Below are 17,997 nucleotides of genomic sequence, written 5' to 3' on the forward strand. Positions count from 1 at the left end.
CGTCAAACGGAAAACTACAAAGAACGAAACTTGTCTAGCTTGAAGGGGGAAACCAGATGGCGCTATGGTTGGCCTGCTAGATGGCGCTGCCATAGGTCAAATGGATACTAACTGCATTTTTAAAAATAGGAACCTTCATTTTTTATTACATATTCGTGTAGTTCGTAAAGAAATATGAATGTTTTAGTTGGACCACTTTTTCCGCTTTGTGATAGATGGCGCTGTAATAGTCACAAACCTATGGCTCACAATTTTAGACGAACAGTTGGTAACAGGTAGGTTTTTTAAATTAAAATACAGAACGTAGGTACGTTTGAACATTTTATTTCGGTTGTTCCAGTGTGATACATGCACCTTTTTGAACTTATCATTTCTGAGAAATACCTGTAAATACCACATTAATGCAATAAATGCTCAAACTGACGTCCGTCAACCTCAATGCGTTTGGCAATACATATAACGACATTCCTCTCAACAGCGAGTAGTCTTCCGTAATGTTCGCACATCCATTGACAATGCGCTGACGCATGTTTTCAGGCATTGTCGGTGGATCATGATAGCAAATATCCTTCAACTTTCCCCACAGAAAGAAATCTGGGGACATCAGATCCGGTGAACGTGCAGGCCATGGTATGGTGCTTCGACGACCAATCCACCTGTCATGAAATATGCTATTCAATACTGCTTCAACCGCATGCGAGCTATGTGCCGGACATCCATCATGTTGGAAGTACATCACCATTCTGTTATGCAGTGAAACATCTTGTAGTAACATTGGTCGAACATTAAGTAGGATATCAGCATACATTGCACCATTTCGATTGCCATCGATAAAATGGGGGCCAATTGTCCTTCCTCCCATAATGCTGCACCATGCATTAACCCGCCAAGGTTGCTGATGATGTTCCACTTGTCGCAGCCATCGTGGATTTTCCGTTGCCCAGTAGTGCATATTATGCCGGTTTACGCTACTGCTGTTGGTGAATGACACTTAATCACTAAATAGAACGCGTGCAAAAAAACTGTCATCGTCCCGTAATTTCTCTTGTACCCAGTTGCAGAATTGTACATGACGTTCAAAGTGGTCGCCATGCAATTCCTGGTGCATAGAAATATCGTACGGGTGCAATCGATGTTGATGCAGCATTCTCAACACTGACGTTTTTGAGATTCCCGATTCTTGCGCAATTTGTCTGCTACTGATATGCGGATTAGCCATGACAGCAGAAAAAACACCTACTTGGGCATCATCAGTTTTTGGGTGTCTTGGTTGACGTTTCACATGTGGCTGAACACTCTGTTTCCTTAAATAACGTACCTATCCGGCGAACGGTCCGGACACTTGGACGATGTTGTCCAGGGTACCGAGCAGCATTCATAGCACACGCCCGTTGGCTATTTTGATCACAATAGCCATACATCAACATGATATCTACATTTTCCACAATTGGTAAACAGTCCATTTTAACACTGGTAATGTATCACAAAGCAAATACCATCCGCACTGGCGGAATGTTTCGTGATAGCGCGTACTTATACGTTTGTGACTATTGTAGCGCCATCTATCACAAAGCGAAAAAAGTGGTCCAACTAAAACATTCATATTTCTTTACATACTACACAAATATGTAATAAAAAAAATGCAGTTGATATCCATTTGACCTATGACAGCACCATCTTGTGAACCAACCATAGCACCATCTGGTTTCCCCCTTCAAGCTAGACTAGTTTCGTTCTTTGTAGTTTCTTCGTTTGACGCTTATTTCGTGAGATATTTGGCCCAATCACTATCAATGGACCACCCTGTATAATTCCCAAGCAACATTGTGATAGATAATATGGGAGTATACAGCTTTATTCACTATGTGTAGTTATTATTTTTATTATTATTATTATTATTATTATTATTATTAGTAGTAGTAGTAGTGGCAGCACTACAATTTTTTGAAGCTGTTTTATTCTCATGTTGTCTACAGCAGTGACAGTGGCAGAGATGTGACAATGAGCAGCTCAATTAAAGGCAGGCGCCGCTCGCCAGTGGCTGCGAGTGGTACTGGCAGTGGAAGCACTCGCCGTGGAGGTTCTGACGGGGGTATGCCTGCTGCTGCAGCTGCAGTGGGTGCAAGCACCAGCCCACAACCTTTTGCAGTTACATCTGATGATACGTCAGCTGCCCTGACACCATCTCATCACCATGATGAGGAGACGGTCAGTAACATGATGTCTGCTTTTTATTAACATCTTAAAGTAAAATTTATAGTTTTTCAGATTATTTATCAAAGAAAACTCTGCAACATTAAGACAAAAAATAATTGATCAATTGATATGTATCTGTCTCTGAAGACACATTGGTGTAAACACTGATGTTACCTTACAGGCACAGTATCTTCTGTCAGCCAAAAAATACTCATGTTTTGTCAGCATTTACTTTCTCTCTTTTAAAAGATAAGATAGGAATTACACCTGCAGTAATGTTTTAGTATTTATATTGCAATATGGCAGTCGGTGATGTATCCATGCCTCATTTCTATGGGAATTCACATGGTGTACAGACGAATGGAAAAACTGGTGGAAGCCGATCTCAGGGAAGATCATTTTGGATTCGTAGAAATATTGGAACACGTGAGGCAATACTGGCCTTACGACTTATCTTAGAAGAAAGGTTAAGGAAAGGCAAACCTACGTTTATAGCATTTGTACACTTAGAGAAAGCTTTTGACAATGTTGACTAGAATACTCTCTTTCAAATTCTAAAATGGCAGGGGTAAAATACAGGGAGCAAAAGGCTATTTACAATTTGTGCAGAAACCAGAAGCCAGTTATAAGAGTCGAGGGGTATGAAAGGGAAGCAGTGGCTGGGAGGGGAATGAGACAGGGTTGTAGCCTATCCCCGATGTTCCCGATGTTATTCAATCTGTATATTGAGCAAGCAATAAAGGAAACAAATGAAAAGTTTGCAGTAGGTATTAAAATCCATGGAGAAGAAGTAAAAACTTTGAGGTTCGCCGATGACTTTGTGATTCTGTCGGTGACAGCAAAGGACTTGGAAGAGCAGTTGAATGGAATGGACAGTGTCTTGAAAGGAGGATATAAGATGAATATCAACAAAAGCAAAATGAAGATAATGGAATGTAGTCGAATTAAGTCAGGTGATGCTGAGGGAATTAGATTAGGAAATGAGACACTTAAAGTAGTAGATGAGTTTTGCTATTTGGGGAGCAAAATAACTGATGATGGCCGAAGTAGAGAAGATATAAAATGTAGACTGCCAATGACAAGGAAAGCGTTTCTGAAGAAGGGAAATTTGTTAACATCAAGTATAGATTTATGTGTCAGGAAGTCGTTTCTGAAAGTATTTGTATGGAGTGTAGCCATGTATGGAAGTGAAACATGGACAATAAATAGTTAGGACAAGAAGAGATTAGAAGCTTTCGAAATGTGGTGCTACAGAAGAATGCTGAAGATTAGATGGGTAGATCACATAACTTATGAGGAGGTTTTGAACAGAATTGGGGAGAAGAGGAGTTCGTGGCACAACTTGATAAGAAGAAGGGACAGGTTGGTAGGACATGTTCTGAGTCATCAAGGGATCACAAATTTAGCATTGGAGGGCAGCGTGGTGGGTAAAAATCGTAGAGGGAGACCAAGAGATGAATACACTAAGCAGATTCAGAAGGATGTAGGTTGCAGTAGGTACTGGGAGATGAAGAAACTTGCACAGGATAGGGTAGCATGGAGAGCTGCATCAAACCTGTCTCATGACTGAAGACAGCAGCAACAACAACAACAACAACAACAACAACAAAAGAGGTTTTTAATGATATGATTGGACAAAGTGCAAAATTCTCTCTTCTACTTACTGTCTCTTGCTGTTCCAAACTTTGTAAGATATAGTGCAGGACAGGCTTCTCTGATACAAAACGTGTGATAAGACTGGCTTCTATTGCAGATGATTTTATAAGTTAATTATTTTGTTAGTGAAGAGGTGTTTTGTTGTCTGTCAGGCTGAAGAGAGAACAGGAGCATTGATGAATAAATTCTCCCAGAATGATTATTGCCTATTGGTGATTGTGATTTTAAAAATAATTTTTATCTTTGAATATTTTATTTAAAATGAAGTAGAATGAAATGTTTTAACCTTGAATCTGAATAACTTGACCAGTACAGGAATACAAAGTGATTTGTTGCTGTTATGAAAAACACCAAGCAGTCCAAGTACATGTTGATCTTTTTTTTTTCTATTATACCCATTGGAACTTCCAGAAAAACTTCCTTGGTATTTCAAAGTTTGGAATTCCTTATGCAGAGCCTATGTCTGTTGTTTGTAATCGACCATTCGAAAATCATAAGTTCATCATATTTGCAGTTACTGCATATTTTATAAATGGGTTAAAAAGTCTTAACAACAATAAAATATTTATTTGCCGTGGTTAGCAATTTTGGTCATAATGTGACCATCTTCAGACCATTTATACCACAACGACCGATGGTGACAGTGAATGGAGTAGAAATCATGACCCCATGAATTTTGACTAAGCAGTTGACATTCGTGGAGTCATAACACCAGCTCTGTTCATCCCACCGCCTACCATCATGGTATAAATTGTCTGAAGATGGTAGCATTCTGACCAAAACTGTGGTAACAATTGCAAATTAATATTTTATTGTGGTCAAGACTGTTTTAATCTATTTTTTAAGTATTTTAGCTGCTACAGATGGAGAAAACGAAGGATTTGCCACAAGCCAGATAGATTTTTTTTCATAAGAAATGTTCTAAAAATTGCTAGTTACTGTATATCTACTCCATAACAGTTTTATATTTTGCCTTTATTACAAATATATTGCTGTTGTTTTTCAGTTTTACTGTGTTCAAGTCCTTCCTTCACTATGTTTTCTCATATAAGTCAGTATCTTTTCTTTTGAACTACCTCAAAGTTTAGGCACAGCAAGGTGACACATTGATTAATACATTGGACTTGGATTTAGGATGACAGTAGTTCAAATTTCCATCAGCCCTTCCAGATTTAGGATTTCCATGGTTTCCTTAAAATTACTTAAGATAAATGGTGGATAGTTGGTTTTTAAAAGGTCCCAATCGATTTTCTTGCTTATAATTTAACAGTCCTCATTTTTGCTTAATCTCGAATTACATAACTGACAGGACATTAAACCTTCACGTACCCCATAGTCCAACCTGTTGATGAGAACTTCTCAACCTGCATGACTGAGGATCTTACTTGAGATCAGTCGCTTGCCTCTATTAAGTTCAAATTTGATGCTTGTTGTCTTCTGCTGCAGTGTCTGAAACTACTACTCTCTGTGCTCATTCTTGACCTTTTGACCTTCTCCCAGTGTGCTTCCTATAGATTTTTGATTAAGAATACATGCATCCAAATCAATGGTCTGTTGTCTACATCTCATTTAATGTAGATTGTGACACATACTTTCAGTCAACTAAGCTTTGCTGCCCTTTATAACAGTTTTATTTTTTCTGTTTTGTACACTTCATATCTCACCAGCTTTTTATCCTGTGCAACTGGACATATGTGAGCATTGCTTCCTTGGCTGTAGGATGTTTCAGTATAAATTTCTGGATGTGTGACCATGTCATAATGACAAAAGTTTCAATCTTTCGAGTTTAGAAGGTAAATGTTAAACTAAGTGTCATATTCCAAATCCTGTCACAATTTGTAGAGGAACTGGCTAGGGAAAAATACAGTGTCAGGTGGACATATAGCCAATATTACAACTCTAACAAAGTCAGGGATGCTAAAATACACAGAAAATACCATCAGCTGTATATAGTTGTAGCAAATAAGATCAGATGCCAATGCAGATTATTCTGTGTTGATGAGGCAGGCTGATGTCTTAATATGAATATCACATATGGTGTAGATAACAGACAAAGTCATTAGTGACGGAACAGAAAGTGCTTCAGGAATACATAGTTTTGGGAAGTTTATGCACTAAGAGCTAGATCAGAAAGGCAATTGGAATGGTCAAAAAGGCAATTGGAATGATCAAGCACTCAGTTAACATGATCTGCAATAATGGTTGTGAGCTACCATCTCCATGGTTGCCAGAATTAGCCTACCTGTCTTTAGATAAGCCTTCCATGGCCGCCACATCAGGCAAGGTTGAATTCATCACACTTGAAAGAGCATAACACACCAATATTTCTCAGTTGTGACCAGGTATAGCAAAAACCATGGACCTTGCTGTTTGGTGTGGAGGCTTGCGTGCCTCAGCAATATGGATAACAGTACCGTAGGTGCAACCACAATGGAGGGGTATCTGTTGAGATGCCAGACAAATGTGTGGTTACTGAACAGGGGCAGCAGCCTTTTCAGTAGTTGCAGGGGCAACAGTCTGGATGATTCACTGATCTGGCCTTGTAACATCAATCAAAACGGCCTTGCTGTGCTGGTACTGTGAACAGCTGAAAGCAAGGGGAAACCACAGTTGCAATGTTTTCCAAGAGCATGCACCTTAACTGCGTGGTTAAATGATAATGGCATCCTCTTGGGTAAAATATTCTGGAGGTGAAATAATTCCCCATTTGGATCTCTGGGCAGGGACTACTCAGGAGGATGTCTTTATCAGGAGAAACAAAACTGGTGTTCTACAGATTGGAGTGTGGAATGTCAGATCCCTTAATCGGGCAGGTAGGTTATAAAATTTAAAAATGGAAATGGATAGGTTAAAGTTAGTTATAGTGGGGATTAGTGAAGTTCGGTGGCAGGAGAAACAAGACTTCTGGGCAGGTGAATACAGGGTTATAAATACAAAATCAAATATGGGTAATGAAGGAGTAGGTTTACTAATGAATTAAAATAGGAACACGGATAAACTACTCTGAACAGCATAGTAAATGCATTATTGTAGCCAAGATAGACAAGAAGCCCACACCTTCCACAGTAAAAACGCAAACTCCTTCCACATGCCCTGGCGGACCTAGTGGTATCGACTGGCCACCGTGTCATCCTCAGCCCACATGTGTCACCTGATGTGGATTTGTAGAGGAATGTGGTCAGCACACTGCTCTCCTGGCTGTATGCCAGTTTCCAAGACTGGAGCCACTATTTCTCAATCAAGTAACGCCTCGGTTTGCCTCACAAGGACTGAGTGCACCCCGCTTGCCAACAGCACTCGGCAGACCAGAGGGTCACCCATCCAAGTGCTAGCCCAGCCTGACAGTGCTTAACTTTGGTGATCTTTTGCCAAAGTGGCCAGGCCATTGGCTACACCTACCACAGTAGTACAAGTTTATACACTAGCTAGCTCTGCAGATGATAAAGAGATTGAAGAAATGTAATATGTGATAAAAGAAATTATTCAGATAGTTAAGGGAGACGAAAATTCAATAGTCATGGGGGACTGGAATTCAATAGTAGGAAAACGAAGAGAAGAAAAAGTAGTTGATGAATATGGACTGGTGTTAAGGAATGAAAGAGGAAGCCGCCTGGTAGAATTTTGCACAGAGCGTAACTTAATCATAGCTAACACTTGCTTTAAGAATAATGAAAGAAGGTTGTACACATGTAAGAGGCCTGGCGATACTGGAAGGTTTCAGATAGATTATTTAATGATAGGGCAGAGATTTCGGAACTAGGTTTTAAATTGTAAGATTTCCAGGGGGCAGATGTGGACATTGACCACAATTTATTGGTTATGAACTGTTGATTGACGAGAATAGGGAAAAGAAATACAGTAGAACAAGAAATGGGTAGCTTTGATCGATGAAATAGTGAAGGCAGCAGAGGATCAAGTTGGTAAAAAGATGAGGGTTAGTAGAAATCCTTGGGTAACAGAAGAGATATTGAATTTAATTGATGAAAAGAGAAAATATAAAAATGCAAAGCAGACAAAAAGGAATACAAACATCTCAAAAATGAGATCAACAGGAAGTGCAAAATGGTTAAGCAGTGATGGCTAGAGGACAAATCTAGGGATGTAGAAGCAGATAACACTAGTGGTAGGATACTGTATTTACTCAAATCTAAGCCGCACTCGAATCTAAAGCCGCACCTGAAAAATAAGACTCGAAATCAAGGGAAAAAAAAATTTCCTGAATCTAAGCCGCACCTGAAATTTGAGACTCGAAATTCAAGGGGAGAGGAGAAAATTAGGCCGCACCTCCAAATCGAAACAAAGTTGGTCCATTGTAATATGATACACAATTTAGGTCAAATGAATGACGATACAGCTATAGTAGTTTGGTTCGAGTTGTAAGCTTAGCAGTTACGCTTTACCAGGTAGCCACTGCTATGCGTCAGGCGCTCCATCCGTATTTATACGGGTACCCTTCCTTTTTCGTGTGCTTCGTCTGGTTTGAATTGATTGCTTATTTTTCTTTGATCTGATAAGAGCCATTCTCTTTGTTATAGGTGTTTATGTCACTCTAAAATGAAACTGCATTATTTTAATGTTGTTTGTCACATTCCGATAATGAGTGTTTACAACCTGTCGCCACTCGCGGCATGGCTTGCTCTTGTGCGCGCTACCGCCGCTTATAATAAAAAAAAAAAAAAAAAAGGAGAGAAATTGTCTCACTAGCGAAACAATGGCAAGAGACTGCTATTTGTTGTTACTTACACTGCTGCTTTATTTGAAAAAGATCAACAAGGAGCAAATAATAGACTGTGTATGACAGAAGATGCTCGCAACGAGAGTTTAGCGAAAATTTTTCTCCGTTTGAAAATCTTTGCAGACGCCTCTTTGGTACATTACATTCTGTACAGAAATTAGTCATCTTAGATTTAAAAATCTAGTCAATTGCTGTGCTTCATTTCTGACTGTGTCACTATTAGGCATAAGAATAACACGAATATAAACATGACAGGATATGTTCATTCTTCCGCGTTTGCTGTTGTCTCACTCTAGTTTCGTAGTTTATTAGGCAGACAGGATTTAAATGAGATAGCTGCAAACATGAAAGAATACATGGCAAAATGTTTATATTTGTTTTATTCTTATGGTGAAGAGAATACTGCATGTGATTCCCAATTCATGAAAGTTCCTATCAGCAACCATCTCTACTCATAGGTAGGTAGGGAAAAATCAGAATGTAGAGTTGGCCATATTGACAAACATACCAAACAGTCTTGCCAGTCGGATTTTCATAGTACTTTGAAATGCTGCTGCATTCGAAGATGAACAATACGGAATTTGTATTTATTTCGTTGGATAATGTATGAAAATGCAGTGGGCGAAACTCGGGGCAGAGAAAAAGCTCGTCTTCCACCCTTTTTTTAAATTTATTTACTGACGCAGAGGTTTTGGCGCCAGTATTTATCTTTTTGCCTGCAAAGTATGCCTGTGTGGCGCTACATATATTCGACGGCAGAAGTTAGATGTGGCGGCACCTACCAAAATCTTTCAGAATTTCTGCTTACTTTGCACTCGATTCTAAGCTGCAGGCGGTTTTTTGGATTACAAAAATCGAAAAAAAAGTGCGGCTTAGATTCAAGTAAATACGATAGATTCTGCCTACAGGAAAATTAAAGGGATCTTTGGAGAAAAGAACATGAATATCAAGAATATGAATATCAAGTGCACAGATGGAAAACCAATCCTATGCAAAGAAGGGAAAGCAGATAGGTGGAAGGAGTAAATAGAGAGTTTATACAAGGGTGATGTACTTGAGGGCAGTATTATGGAAATGGAAAAGGACGTAGATGAAATAGGAGATATGATACTGCGTGAAGAATTTGACAGAGTGCTGAAGTACCTAAGTCAAAACAAGGCCCTGGGAGTAGACATTATAACAAAATACTGATAGCCTTGGGAGAGGTAGCCATGAAAAAACTCTTTCATCTGGTGAGCAAGATATGAGACAGGTGATATACTCTCAGACTTCTAGAAGAATATAATAATTCCAATCCCAAAGAAAGAAGGTGTTGACAGGTGTGAAAATTACCGAACTATCAGTTTAATAAGTCACAGTTCCAAAATACTAACATGAATTCTTTATGGATGAATGGAAAAACTAATAGAAGCTGACCTTGGGAGACCCTACCACTTATCTTAGGAGATGGGCTAAAGAAAGGTTAACCAGCATTTATAGGATTTGTAGACTTAGAGAAAGCTATTGACAATGTTGACTGGAATACTGTCTTCCAAATTCTGAATGTGGCAAGGGTAAAATACAGGGAGCCGAAGGCTATTTAAAACTTGTACAGAAACCAGATGGAAGTTATAAGAGTCGAGGGGCATGAAAGGGAAGCAGTGGTTGGGAAGAGAGTGAGACAAGGTTGTAGCCTATCCCCGATGTTATTCAATCTATACATTGAGCAAGCAGTAAAGGAAACAAAAGAAAAATTTGGCGTACGAATTAAAATCCTCAGAGAAGAAATAAAAACTTTGAGGTTTGCCGACAACATTGTAATTCTGTTGGAGACAGCAAAGGACCTGGAAGAGCAGCTGAACGGGATGGACAGTGTCTTGAAAGGAGGATGTAAGATGAACATCAACAAAAGCAAAACGAGGATAATGGGATGTAGTCTAATTAAATCAGGTGATGCTGAGGGAGTCAGATTAGGAAATGAGGCACCTAAAGTAGTAGATGAGTTTTGCTGTTTGGGAAGCAAAATAACTGATATTGGTCGAAGTACAGAGGATATAAAATGTAGACTGGCAATGGCAAGGAAAGCATTTCTGAAGAACAGAAATTTGTTAACATTGTATATAGATTTGAGTGTTCGGAAGTCTTTTCTGAAGGTATATGTATGGAAATGAAACAAGGATGATAAACATGTAGACGAGAAGAGAATAGAAGCTTTCTAAACGTGGTGCTACAGAAGAAGATGGATAGATCATGTAACTAATGAGTAGGTACTGAATAGAATTAGGGAAAAGAGGAATTTGTGGCACAACTTGACTGGAAGATGGGATCAGTTGGTAGGAAATGTTCTGAGACATCAAGGGATTACCAATTTGGTATTGGAGGGAAGCATGGAGAGTAAAAATCATGGAGAGAGATGAATACAGTAAGCAGATTCTGAAGGATATAGGTTGCAGTAGTTATTCGGGGATGAAGAGGCTCGCACAGGATAGAGAAGCGGGGAGAGCTGCATCAAACCAGTCTCTGGACTGAAGACTGCAACAACAACAAAAATAACAACATAGCAGGAGCATTTCCATTTATTTTTATAGTATTAGCCAATTAAATCTCTTAAAAACTCTTTCTCCCCTGACAAAATTACTTTAGTAGCTTCCATGTCGTGGTGATGATTGTCATGGAGAGACAGTAATTACATTTATAACTGTACTGTAACTAGAACAGACGTCTTGATGGTGGTAACCTACAATAGCGGACAAAGCATTGAAACATAGGATACTGTAAGTGGTGACAATGCATAGGGTTGTTGAAAGCTTCGCAAATTTCACATGTTGGCTAGTATGGTTTTAAGGACAAAATAATTAATTTTGAGACACACCCTTAGACACAATTCTTAATAAACAACTGCCTCAGTTTGAAAACAGTCATAATATTTTATTCATGTTCAATTTAAAATTGAAGTCCAAAATAAAAACTTGATGAAAAATCAAAATTATTTGTCTACCTGGCAGTGATAAGTGGTAAAATGAAGACTTTGCTCATAATTGTTTGATAAGTACAATGAGGCTTTAGAAAATTAGAGGAAAGTTGCAGAGATTCCAAAGATGTGGACGGAATCGAAACTTTCCAAAGATCAGAAATGTAAGAGTGAATAACGCAAATGCTCAACAAGATATGCACTATTAATAATTTGAAAAGGAAATAAGACAAAAGAGAAAAGAGAATACAAATGTCAGTAAAACTTTTGCCTCTTAAGACAATTGACAATTGAGGGCAACAGTCAAAATGTCTGGAAAAGTAATTTCCTGTTTCTAAATCTTTGAAACTCGAGAAAGAAGTATTAAACAAAAAAGAAATAAGATTACTACAAACCAATGTGTAATTTGTAAGTTGTGAAATTAATTTACTTTACTTATTTGTTGTGCATATAACAAGCAGAGTTTGTACATTGCCATAGTTTTAGTTCACATATCTATTGACATACAAGATTGCAGTAACTATACTTCTCCTATCAGTAAAACAAAAATTCATACATTACTATATAGATCAGAAATTATTGGTTTCCTGTTAGGAAAACAAGGTTATGTCTGTATAGACTAACAGTTTTACATTGAGTCCATACACCTGAAAATAGTATTCACTTAAATTTTTTTAGAATGAAATTGTCATCAATTGCAAATATATTCTTATTATGCTTTACTGGCTCTGACAAATTAATTTGCCATCTTCAGAAGCCTACAAAATTAGGAATATTATAAGTCTTTAGCCCTTGGCTATAAATTTATGTGAAGTATAAGCAATGTATTACAGAAACTTACTTAGTACTGGTTTAGCAGATGTCAGTATCTTCTTCGTAGATTCATAGTTCAATGATATGTCCAGAAATTTACATATTGTATGTGATTATAGTAAACTCAGACTGACACCTTACGGTGACTGAATCACAACTATGTACATGTCAAGCTATTATGCTAGCAGCAAGGAACATATATAAAATGGTATAAAAGTATAACCCAGGTGTATAAAGAAGTTATATATAATACATTTGGGGAAAAAACATGGCACATAGTTCTAGTATATAAAGGGAATGGGCAAATTTTCACATTTTGTAGGAGATGATATGCGGTCAAAACAGTGTCGGTTTTTTTTAATCAAGTTGATCAGTCAACGAATATTTTGAATTTAGGTGGGAATGTTTATATATTTCAAATTGTTGTAAAAGGTCAATTTTGTAGCGCTTGTCACATATCTGCAAAATTTTAGTTTTAAGCAAGGATTTAGGAGAAAAAGTGTTTTTCTCTATTTTGAGATGTTCTACAAAAGTTAACGTATATGAAATCTTACTGTCTTTGTTGAGAAAGTGCCCACAGAAGTGGGTCTTAAATGCCCTACCTGCTAGTACTATATGAAAACATGAACATGTTTACATTGTGTTTTATATATTCCAGTTGTGAGAAATTTGTCAGTTGGAGGTTCCTCATTGTGTATAAAGAGCAACTTGTGATGTTATTGGTGGTAAAGGACACAGTGGTGTCATATTTTTTAAATAAATTATGTATACAGTACAAAATGTCACCTAGAAATGGGCTAGTAATGCATTTCTTAATGGTAAGGCCATTTTATTGAGTGTGGAGGAATTTATATTCTTGTTGGTTTTATTATTATAAAGTTTTTGTACAGGGACTGCTTGATGCCCATTTTTGACTGCTATATACCTTTAAGTTACTAAGTTGTGTAATAGTAGCAGAAGGGGTTAGAAGCACCTCAATAATACTGTCAGTCATAGTGTGAAAGAATGCCAATTGTGCTTAAAGGGGCAGCAAGAAGAGGCATGAATGATGATATCTGTTGTGGTGAGTTTCCTGTAAATAACAAAGTTAATTTTACCATTATACTAAACACGGTTTCAGGTCCAGAAAACTCAGTTCATCAAGTTGATTTTGTATTTCATATGTAAATTTAATTTTAGGGTAGAAGCAGTTCAATGACCCACGAAGTGATTTGACATTCTTCACATCTCCCTGTAATACAGTGACAGTATCACAAACATATCATCTGTAGAAATAAATGCTATTGGTTAGAGTGGGATGGGAATTTAAAAAAATGTCAAGTAGAAATCTAGCAAGGCAATTCTCAATAGCAAGGCCTTCATCTTGGTGATATAGCTGACCATTGAAACTGAAGCAGTTATATAGCATTATGCTTCTGTGAAGGACATGGGCTAAACCAATAATATGTAATATGACTGGGGCAGGGGGGTGGGGGGATTTTTGTTATTTTGCATTTTTATTGAACTCTACATTCACAGTCCTTTTTCTCTTTCAAAGTATTATCCATATGCATTAATGATGCACTTGTTCCAACACTTTTGCCACCGCTGAAAACAGTTCTGGAACTCTTGCTGCAGAATGCTTTTCAATGCTGTTAGTGTGTTTTCTTTGATGTCATTCACATCACTGAATATCTTTCCTTTCAGTGTTTGCTTCATCTGGGGAGGGGAGGGGGGGGGGGAGGCAGAGCCAGATCAGGTGAGTAGGGTGGGTGTGGGCTGAAGCATTGTTGTGGTGGAGCAACCAGCTCCCATTTCTCCAATGGTCTGGCTGTATTCATCACATAGCTGTTTGTCCCAGAGAAACGAACTCCTTGTGGACAATTTCATTGACATCAAATGACAAATAAACATTGTTTTCACACTATATCACACTTGACATTCTTTCTTGAGCCATGGGAATGTTTGAGTTTTCCACTGACTGAATGCTTGGTTTGACTCTGGATCGTAGCCATAGCACCAACTCTCATCCCGAGTCACAGTTCTTTTAAGAAAATTTGGATTGTTCTGCACTTCAGTCTTCAGGTTGTGGCAAACATTCACATGTTTTTCTCTTTGGTCATCTGTGAGCAAGCGAGGAACAAATTTTGCAGACACCTTTCTCATGTGTAAATCTTTGGTTAAAATTCGCTAGACCATGCTCCACGACCCTTTAGTTTCCTCTGAGATTTGGTCAATGGTCCCTGGATGGTCATCATCAATTGGATGTTTGATTGTGGCAGTGTTTCCATCATTTCTTCCTGTCGAAGGACAACCAGGGTGTGATGTGTCTTCAGTTGACACGTTGCCAGGTTAGAAGTAAGAAATCCACTCGTAGACTTGCAATTTTCCTAAAGCTTCATCAGTAAAGGCGTGCTGAAGCATCCCAGTAGTCTCAGCTGCAGTTCTCCACAACAGAAAACAAAATTTCACACAGACTCTTTGCTCCTTCTTGTTGACCATGTCATTAATCGCCGAAAAGTTGAAATAGGAACACAAACTAAGAACACCACAAACTAACTACTTAATTCTGACTAAAACCACCTAGCAACAGAATGCGTAACTACGAAGTGTGCATGTGCAACAGTTAAATTCCAGTTATTTTTGGGCCGCCTCTTGTATACTTCTTATACTTCATATAAATGAAGAACCAAGGTCTAAAGATTTATAACATCCCTAATTTTGTAGGCTTCTGAAGATGACAAATTAATTTGTTGAAACTGGTAAAGCGTAATACATTTGCAACTGGCGACTGAATTTTATTCTAAAATATATACAGCTCAGTTATTCTAAAAGATATACGGCTTCCAGCTGCTAGATTTATGAGTACATGCATAATTTTCCTCACGTTGAAAGTTATGCATTCGCATCCTATGTTACTCATTCTCCTTCAAATCCTCTATTCCCCAAGTTTTTATTTTCTCTGCATAGCTGAGTCTACACCTTCTCTAAAAGTTGGAGTTCCTTGTTGTTATTTTCTTTTTTTTATGTTAACATTTTTAATATTTTGCTTATCATATCTTATTTCATTACTCTGTTTTCCTTCCTTTTATTCAAAAAATTTGACATTTAATAATTACATTGCTTTTTTGACTGGTTATGTGCAATCGCTAAACATTCATATTGTTTAATATCATTTTCATTCAGCTGTTGTTTATAGATAGAAATAAAAATGATTAAAATGATGAATCACCCAAAATTATGCATGTGTATAAAAAAATACCTTTCTCAAAAATAACTATTGAAGTTTAAGCTTATGGAACACAGTCCATTTCCAAAGTTAGAGTAGAAGGAAGGAAGTCTTGGAGGATGTGACAGAGGATAGGATAATGTCAATCAGGATGTGTTGCTAAAGGTGATGAACTTTCTACAAAGAGCAAATGGACACAACAAAGGAGGAAGATTGGAAAAAAAGTAGTGACATTATTTCCTGGAGCCACCATAAACATAAATGTTATTGCTGTATTTGTTAGTGTTGCACATTTTTGACTATGTTGATAGAAGTCAGGAGTGGGAAAATAGAGATGTGTGCAGTGGTGTTACTAGCACTTCTTTTCCTGCTATTAAAGTTGAGAAGTGATGATATTGAAAATGCATTTGATATTCTAATGTGCCAGTGTATAATCTTACAGGAGCTGTACCATCCCTCTACATCAATGTTATCCAATGGTTCATCAGAACATGTAACAGCAGCACTGTCAGGTGATGAAGTTGATGGGCATAGTATGTCTGATCTCTCAAGAACAAGAGCTGCCATTGAACACATGCAGTCCAAGATTGGTCGGACAAAGGAAATGATTCGTGATGAACAAACAACGCGAGATGGTTTGTACCTATACAGTCTTAATTAACAACTACTTTTAAGGAGTAGATAGTATAACATGCTGATACAGACACACTTAGTAAACATAGGTTGAAGAGTTTGTCTTAAACTTCCTTTACCATTTTATAATTTGTATTACTCTGCCTCTTAGGGCTAGAATGTATAGGCATTTATACATTTGTTTGTCTTACAGACAATGTAAATGAATATTTGAAACTAGCTGCCAATGCTGATAAGCACCAGCTACCAAGAATCAAGGCAGTCTTTGAGAAGAAGAATCAGAAATCAGCTCAGTCCATTTCACAACTGCAGAAAAAGTTGGAAAGTTATAATAAAAGACTTCGAGAACTAGAGACACATGGTCTTTCCAGCTCTCATAGGCAGCCACGGGAGGTGCTGCGTGACATGGGGCAGGGACTGAAGTAAGTTTGTCAACAGTGTCTCAATATAACGTAGACTAACATAAATTCTGTAAAAAAATTCAGGGAGGAATAGAGTCAGTCTCTCTCTCTCTCTCTCTCTCTCTCTCTCTCTCTCTCTCTCTCTCTCTGTGTGTGTGTGTGTGTGTGTGTGTGTGTGTGTGTGTGTTCCTTACAATGCTACAGCCTGATTGATCTGCCTGTATATTGAGAAATTGCGATTGCCTGGGGCAGAAGAGAGTGGGAGAATCAGCTTAACGGTTTCTCTCTCCATTCATTGATCGTGTTGCCCAGCTCATTTGATATAATCAATTCCAGCTGCATTCATTCATTTATTTATATTGCAGTTAACAAGTCTGCAAAGATCTCAGACTTTTTTTTAAAAAAAATAGGAAGTGTTTTGCAGTAGTGTGCAGTCATTTTCTAGACTACAACCAATGGGTCAAAATCAATTCAGGTAAATCCATGTGCATTTATACTCCCCTCCCAAGATAAGTTTGTCATAACAGGGTGTTAGCTAACAGGGTGGAGGTGGTTTAAGAGACAAGTGTTAGCAACGATAGAAGTGTGGAGGATTATGGCATCAAAGAATGTGCTGTAGGACAATTCCCATCTATTTAACTTGGGTAAGCTGATGTTGAGGAGAGAATTTAGGTTTCACAGGATGTGAAGCAGTCCTTGAAGTTGAGCATGTTGTGCTCTCTATTGTGCTCTGCCACAGAGTGGCCAACATTGTTCTTGGTCACAGTCTATTAGTGGCCATTCATTAATATGGCCCCATGTAAAATGCTGTGCAAAAGTTACAGCCATGTTGGTATGTGATGTCATTGCTTTCATTGGTAGCTTGTTGTCTGATACAGTAGGATATGTGTACGACAGGACTGGAATAGGATGTGCTAGATGGATGTATCAGACATGTCTTGCACTTGGGTATTCCACAGGGTTACAACCCATGTGACAACCTGTTAGGAGTAAGTGTGGTATAAGGAGGGAGCAGTCCCAGCTGTCAACCACCCTTTGTGCTCTCCCTCGCTCCATCTTACAAAGCCTTAGCCTGTCACCCCAGTCGGGCTGTAGCCGAGGGCAATGTAGTTGGCTGGGAAAATGTAACAGTGAGTGTGTATATGTGTATTGTTACTTACCAGTAAAGGAAGTTTTTATCCAAAACCTAGATATATTTTCAATCTTGTTTTTGTAGTTCTCAACTGCTCCGCAGTTTTCTGAATGGTGAGTGGCTACTCCCTGCTGTTTCTTGAATAATGTTTTCTTTCTTTTGGTTTCCATTTCCTTCTTCTCTTTTCCCTTTTCTTCTCCATTTCATTTGCCAAGTCAAAAAAAGTTATTAAGTACTGCAGATTGAGGAAAATGAAGTGATAAGTACTCAACA

At 38.1% G+C, this 17,997-nt stretch overlaps 1 protein-coding gene across 7 annotated transcripts in view; it reads left to right on the top strand.

Moving 5' to 3' along the window:
• The window catches only part of LOC126259291 (transmembrane and coiled-coil domains protein 2), a 181,141-nt gene that overhangs the window by 68,836 nt on the left and 94,308 nt on the right, over positions 1–17,997 (top strand). For 6 of the 7 annotated variants that reach the window (XM_049955951.1, XM_049955952.1, XM_049955946.1 and 3 more), the window contains 3 exons: positions 1,977–2,208; positions 16,001–16,193; positions 16,385–16,613. In XM_049955951.1, coding sequence (XP_049811908.1) covers positions 1,977–2,208; positions 16,001–16,193; positions 16,385–16,613 — 654 coding nt within the window. The remainder of the gene's footprint in view (positions 1–1,976; positions 2,209–16,000; positions 16,194–16,384; positions 16,614–17,997) is intronic. The other variant, XM_049955948.1, reaches the window with a different exon arrangement.

This window comes from Schistocerca nitens, chromosome 5, assembly GCF_023898315.1.
Source record: "Schistocerca nitens isolate TAMUIC-IGC-003100 chromosome 5, iqSchNite1.1, whole genome shotgun sequence".
Lineage (NCBI taxonomy): Eukaryota > Metazoa > Arthropoda > Insecta > Orthoptera > Acrididae > Schistocerca > Schistocerca nitens.